The sequence below is a fragment of the Myotis davidii genome, unplaced genomic scaffold, assembly GCF_000327345.1.
Source record: "Myotis davidii unplaced genomic scaffold, ASM32734v1 scaffold684, whole genome shotgun sequence".
In the NCBI taxonomy this organism is placed as follows: Eukaryota; Metazoa; Chordata; class Mammalia; order Chiroptera; family Vespertilionidae; genus Myotis; species Myotis davidii.
The window spans coordinates 2,205,361-2,212,742 of record NW_006295564.1 but is presented as its reverse complement, the minus strand read 5'-3'; the positions used below and the strand labels follow the sequence as shown (position 1 = coordinate 2,212,742).

At 42.0% G+C, this 7,382-nt stretch overlaps 1 protein-coding gene across 1 annotated transcript in view; it reads right to left on the bottom strand.

Annotated features, from left to right (window-relative positions):
- Positions 1-7,382, bottom strand: part of EFCAB3 (EF-hand calcium binding domain 3) — a 19,458-nt gene continuing 12,076 nt past the window's right edge. The window contains exons 6-9 of the mRNA XM_006770273.1: positions 5,930-6,123; positions 5,397-5,581; positions 2,987-3,109; positions 1-327 (exon numbers count right to left, since the gene is read on the bottom strand). Coding sequence (XP_006770336.1) covers positions 1-327; positions 2,987-3,109; positions 5,397-5,581; positions 5,930-6,123 — 829 coding nt within the window. The remainder of the gene's footprint in view (positions 328-2,986; positions 3,110-5,396; positions 5,582-5,929; positions 6,124-7,382) is intronic.

The following is a 7,382-nucleotide window of genomic DNA, read 5'->3' as shown; positions in this document are numbered from 1 at the left end:
TCATTGTCGAGACCCTTTGAAACCATCCTGTTTTCTTTTTCTTCCTGTTTCTATGTCACATTCACTGGTATCCGAAGAGGAAGAGACTGAAGAATTGTGGAAGGAATTTCTATTCATGCAGGCGTCAAACAACCTTAAGTCCTTTGGGGAAAGTAATTCTTGGCAAACATTCCAGGACCATGTATAAGTAGAAAAGGTTTCATAAAAGGACTCATTTTTAGTGTCTACTCCAACCAAATCCCCTCGGATCTTATGCCAGAAATTTAGCATTTCTTTCCGGTGCTCAAGAGCAGTTCCTAAATTATAGATTTCTATAGCTCTCTTCACCTGTAATGAGAAAGCAGAAGTTTACAGTTGTTATCTTAAAATATCTTTGATTTGTGGACCACAATTCTAAATATCCCAAGAGTTATGTTGAAAGTCACCGAGTTTATATATTGGAGGTGCCTCTTGAGGAGTCAGGAGTTGATGGACAATGAAAATAAATTACCTTGGAATAATGAGATTATAAGAAATTTTATAAGAATATTAATAATAGACTAAAACAAAGAGGAAATGTGGGAACGCGATAGGCTCTGACTATAAGAGGAGTGCCAAAAATGGCTCTCAGTCCACCCTAGGTTAGGGAGGGAGAAGATGCCGAGCTGCGTAGGTCCTTAAGGATTTTGTAAAATTGAGAGTGGTGACGGGAAGGCGTTCCAGGGAGAGGGATTAGTATAAGCAAAGGCTCAAAGGCAATAATAAATATCTTAATGTTGGTAGGGAAGGGGGGTAGTGCACTTTGCTATTGCTGAAGCACAAGTTTAAAGTGGGAGGGAGTGATGCAGGCAAGGCAGGCAAGGCCTGCTGTACCAGTGATTGGCCCTTAGACTTAGTCTCCCTTAGGCTGGGGAGAACCCTTTCCTCAGTGAGAATCACGCTGTAGTGAGCCACTCTTTCTGATGGCTGTGAGAGAAATTCCTCGATTGTGTGGAGCATGAAATATACTTGAAAACCCTGTCATCCGTGAGAGGGAAGCATTCATTCTTAAGCAGGACAGTGATATAGTTGGATCTCCTGTGTGGAGAATGGGCAGAGGGGAGCAACTAAGAGGTAGGGCTACAAGGTTGGAGATTGTTGTCTAGGCTGGATCTGATGAAGGGTTCGGTTAAGGCAGTAGTGATAGGATGGAGTGAAGAGGACAGATTTGAAACATCTTCAGGGGAATGAAAGTAGCCAGATTTGGTGATTGGTAGGTGTGAGGAATGAGGAAAATGTGTAACTTAAGGATGACTCCTGGCTTTCTAGTTTCAGTGACTGGGAAGATGGTAGATACCAACATCTGAGATATTCACCCAAGGAATAGCCAATTTGATGCAGATAACGAATTTGGTTTTGGACATGTCAGGTTGGATATGCTATAAGACAGTGAAGTAGAAATGTCTAGCAGTCAGAGAGGTAAGACAGAAGTACTGGAAAGAAGTCCAGACTAGTGACAAATTTATAAATTATTAGTGTATAGGTGGCAGTTGAAATACGCAGGGTAGATCAATAGTCCAAACAATACTCATCCCAGCTTTTCCTTCGATTAATGCAGAGATCCCCAATATTGTGCTGTGACTGGGTTACAGGTATGCCAAGTTATTGATCTTCCCAAGCATCTCAGCCCTTGGGGCATCTGGTGTGCCAGCCTGGAGGCCTTGGGCTCAGTGGCCTTCATTGAAGTTACATTTATCACAACAATTACTACCGCTCATTTCCTCCTCCCTGTCTTCCACCCTTACTCTAAGCTCTGTGAGGATAGGAACTGTGTTTTTTCTCTCTGGTATCTCCTAATCCCAGAACTCTGTTAACAATGGATAAATATTTACTGAACAAATGAGTGGATGAGCGTATATAATGAGAAGGGCAGCAGGATGACACTAGAAAACAAGGAAATATTAAGACTTAGGGATGAACATTCAGGAAAGAGGAGAGAAAAGGACACAGCGCTACAAGGAGAATTGAAGATCCAGTATTGTAAAGGCCAAGGAAGTAGAAAGTGTCAAGGAGAGCTTTGTCATTAGTGTCAAATACAGAAGGGAGGCGGAATAAAATAAATACACCTCAGTCTGTCTCTGTGGACTACAAAAGTAACTAAGAAGTCAGGTCACAAAAATAGACAGGTAGCATGGACTTGTGGTTACAAGTGTGGATTCTGGAGCCAAGCTGCCAGTGCTTATAATTCTGGCTCTATTATTGCCTAGCTGTGTGCCGTTGGGCAAGTCACTTAACCTCTCTGTGCATATCTGTAAAATGATAAGTAATGATAACAGTGCCTACCCCAAAGGGTCACTGTGATAAGTAAATGAATTAGTGCATGTGAATTAGAGCACTTGAAGAACACAATGCCTGGCACCTAGGAAGCTCACTTAAACTATTATTACTATTATTATTTTAGCTGTTGTAATAAAGATGCTTCAACTCATCATGATTCCTTGAGTGTACCACTCACTGTGATTGTTGGTTTAGTATCTTAACTAGTAGCTATTTCCAGCATGAAACAAATTAATGTCCCAGAAATGATGCTGGGTATGGCTCCATAGGTGATTAGCAGGATAAATTATAACAGTTAACATTGGAATCCATTTGATTATAGAGCAAGAAATGTCATTATGCCCAGCTGGTGTGGCTCAGTAGTTGAGGGCTGACCATGAACCAGGAGGTTACAGTTTGATTCCTGGTCAGGACACATGCCTGGGCTGCTGGCTCAATCCCCAGTAGGGGTGTGCAGGAGGAAGTCAATGATTTTCATCGATGTTTCTCTATATCCCTCTCCTTTCCTCTCTGTGAAATCAATTTTAAAAGTTTTAAAAAAGTCATTACAACAGGTAAAAATTAGAAATGATCTATGTCTTATTTTAAAGACAGAGGAAAAAATACCCTCATGGTTTTATGGTTGTAGGATCGAAGTCGAAAATACGTTTGTCAATGCTTTCTGGAAAGGCATTCAACTCCAAGTACTCACATGCGGTTTAAGAACAGCTGCCTCAGCCACTGTCCATTTCTGCTTTTTCTTCAACATTTGGTCAATGGTGAGGATCTCAGTTGGGTAGCCGGAGGGAGAGTCGATAAGCTTTATATTTGCTGCCTTGATGCGCATTTTAAAAGAAGGTTAGTGATGTATTTTAGTTTGAATTATACAACAAAGACATAATAAACAGAAGTATGTTGTATTATGAAAGGGTTTGTTATAATTTACAAGGTTGTTGCTAAAGCACTTCTCGGGTGTTTTGGGGTACCAGGTATTGTCCCATATGTAGATGGGCATTTAGCAAATTCTCTTTTATAATGATAAAGCCTTCTCATAAGGGAAGTATTGACTTTGAGATGATTTATGTATGGAATGGATATAGAGGGTAGAGAGGAGCCAACTCCATCCTTACTCAAAAACTTTCCAAGCCATCACACAGCACTGAAATGAATATGCTCTCCACCGAGTACAATGTACATTACTCTCAGACTTCTCATGGGAACAAGCCTTCCATGTTCCTTGTTCCTGGGCAGCTGAACAATATAGTAGAAATCTTGTGAATATGCTGATTGCTTTTGTGAAAATGTGTATTGCCTAATTTCTTCCAAACCTTCAGTGCTGTTTGATATTACTTTTCTTCATTCACTGTTAACAGTCTTCATAGTAACCACTAGAAAACTAGACCTTCATACTCCCTCAGATTGTCTCTTCAAGGCTATCTAATATGAATCCTTTTTACTCTTCTTTCCACCTTAGGATTTCTCCATCCTTGAACCTGGTTTTTCCTCCTTCCCTCTTATATGTGAGTTTTTCCTAATTTCCAAGGCCAAAATCTCCCCCTGTATCTTTATTTGTTCTCTGGACCGTATCCCTTCAATTATCCTCTTTCCAGGGCCAACTTCATGGGTGTGTGACCTATGCAATTACATAGGACCTCAAACTTAGAAGGGCCCTGAATTCAGCTTAATGTTCCACGGTTGCCATCTTTATGTTCTTAATAATTTTGGACAAGGTGCCTACATTTTTATTGTACACTAGGCCTTACAAGTTATATAGACAGCTCTGTCTCTGCCCCTCATTTATCCAGTTTCCCTTTTCATTGAGCAATGGTTTTCAATGTTGGCTGCATGTTGGAACTTTAAAAAATACTGATAAACCATATTGTCAATGATATTTGTCTGTGGGTGTGACTTCATTTGGAGAGCTAAAGACAAAGTCTTGACTTTAGGTCATTTGTGATCATCATGAGACATTTAAAATTTTTTATTTTTATTTTACTGTGGTAAGAACTCTTAACAAGAGCTCTATCCTCAACACTATTTTTAGTGTACGATACAGCATTGACTACATACACAGTGTTGTAGAGCAGATCTCTAGAATTTATTCATATTGCATAATTTTGACTTCATCCCTATTTGATGAGCAATTCCCTATTTTTTTTCTCCCTCCTCCTCCTTCTGGGACTCTTAAACCTATGCCTACAGGGACCTTTTAGGCATGTGATAATGATGTGAACCACACATGGATCTCTGAAACCCAGAGATGCTCCACAGGCTGGGCTAGTCTCTAGTCAAAGCTTGATCTTGTTTCTAAGGCTGGAAGGCCTGTGACAAACCAGGGGAAGGACAGAGCTTGAAAGAATATCCAGAAACTAGGGCATACTTGCCTGAGACCTTAAAACTCACGATGATAAAGTGTACCTTGACAGGAGGGCAAATAGATTAGAGGCAACAGATCTTGAAGTAGATCCAGAAGGTTCAGCTGGGAGTATAAATGAGGTTCCAGTCCCAGGGCAGAACAGCCCCTCCACCACAACACTGTTCTTTTGGGTTGTGTCTGGCCCACCACCATCTAGAGCCCATTGAGGGAGACCAAACTGCAGCTTCTGATCCCCGAGTTGATGGAAGAACAGTTGGAGGTAGGACCTGAGGGCCTTTTTATTATTATTCTTGTATTCCCCACCCCCCAACCCTGAAACCTAGGATTGTATTTTTCAGTAAGTTTAACTATTTGTTGAAATTAAATATTTATACCTGAGCTTAAATTTAGGACTATGTCTATGGAATCTGGTTTGAAATAAAATGACTAAAAATATCTGTCATTAAAAAGCATGTTACTAGTTCTGTTAAGTTAGAACTTAAAAACGCAAGTAGTTAGCCCGGCTGGCATGGCTCAGTGGTTGTACATCGACCTATGAACCAGGGAGGTCACGGTTTGATTTTGGTCAGGGCACATCCCCGGGTGAGCTGGATCCCCAGTGTGGGGTGTGCAGGAGGCAGCCAATCAATAATTCTCTCTTATCATTGATGTTTCTATCTCTCTCCCCGTCTCCCGTCCTCTCTGAAATCAATAAAAGACAACACAAGTATTTAAATTAACTGATGTGACAAAATCTAAATCTCACCTGTGTTTTCCAATCTCTTTTATGGAAAAAGTAGTTATCAAAGAAACTTAGAGGCTCCTTTCTCCTAAGCATTTCTAATTTATGCATGTCTTTGAATGGCTTTCCCACTACCAGCCCATCCACATTAGGAAACAACGGAAAGACGGGTATTTTTGAATATGGGTTATCTGAAGGAGGATTGCATCCTAAAAAGATAAAAAATATTATCACACACACAAAAAATGTTATCACAAATAATAAGAAATTCACATGAAAGACATACATGTGGCATCTCTTTTGCTTTGTCTACACGTCTCTGTGCCATGACCCATTTTCTTTGCTCTCCTGTGACCTCCACCCCTCCACTTCCTGAAGGCTCTCAGCTTCATCCAGGTATCTGAGCACGCAGGTAAATATACATTTTTGCTTTCAAATGATATCTGGGTAGATAGGCTGTGGTCCTGCTCTTACAGCACTTGGCCTCTTGTATTTATTTCTGACCAATATATAAATAAATCCTTTACAATAGAGGGAAAAAAATAAATGGCTCTTACTCCTGAGCTCCTCAAGATATTTGAATAAATCCTTTTCTTTCATTATTGCAATCCGAGTAGCATTAGCAAAGGCAGTTGTGCTTGAGGTCAGAGGTGTGCATATGTCTGCCTTAAATCTCCTTTTTCTATAATCTGTAGGGGAGGGATTCCACAATATTCCTGCAGTGGTTTCTTGGAATTTTCTTTGAAAATAGCTAAAATAAATAAAGAAAGGAAGAAAGTAATCCAGAAATAAATTTAAAAAATGCTACAGTTCTATTGAAAAAGTGCCTGTTAGACAAATGGGAGGTGGGGGAGGAGGAGAGTCAAATTGCAAGTTATATATGCTGAATAAATTTATTTTAAATTTAATTTGTATAGTCATTCACTATTACTTACTGAATGCTTGTTTCTGTGACATTTATAGAATATCTACTGATAACTGCCACAGGCCATCTGACTACTTTATTTATTTACTAGAGGTCCAGTGCATGAATTCGTGCATGGGTGGGATCCGGCCAGCCCGGTTCCAATTGGGGCAGATTGGGGCTGGGCCTGTTGGGAGGAAGAGATGGTGGGAGGTTGGCTGGCTGGCCGGCCCTGATCAGGCCCATCATGGCCAGGCTGGTTGGGGGGAGGGGTCGCAGGCGATTGGCTGGCAGGTCCCACCCCTGATTGGTGTGGGAGGCAATCGGGGGCGGAGCTGGCTGGGGGCAGGGGCTGCAGGCCGATTAGTGTGGTGGAGGCCCACTGAGGGAAGGGCCGGGTGGGGGGAGGGTCCACAGGAGGTTGGCTGGCGGGCTCCCGCCCCTACTGGGATAGGGGGGTGATCAGGGGTTGGGCCAGCTGGGGGGAGGGGCTGTGGGCTGATTGGGGTGGTGGGGGCCAATCGAGGGTGGGGTGGTTGGTGGGAGGAATCACAGGAGGTTGGCTGGCTGGCCCCACCTCCAGGTTGGGCCAGTTCACTGGGCGCAATGGGTGTCATAATGACAGGTCATTTCAGTCATTACAGTGTTCCAGTCACTGGCTATATTATATATATATATATACTAGAGGCCCGGTGCACAAAAATTTGTGCACTCAGGAGGGTCCCTCAGCCCGGCCTGTGCCCTCTCGCAGTCTGGGACCCCACGGGGGATGACCACCTGCTGGCTTAGGCCCACTCCCGGACCTAAGCTGCAATGCAAGAGGGCACAGGCTGGGCTGAGTGAACCCACGCCAAGTGCACAAATTTTGTGCACCAGGCCTCTAGTAAATTAATAAACAAATAAAGCTTCCCTTTACTGAATATGATAGTACATGTAGCCTTTACCATTCACTTCGAATATACATTCATGCTGCTTTCAATTGTAGTTATGTATTGAATTAACATCTTGGCATCTAATTTTCTCAAAACACTAGTTTCCTTTTGTTAGTATAACTTTGTATCCTACTTTTTGTCCTTGAAAATGCCTTTTACATAAAGACAGTATCT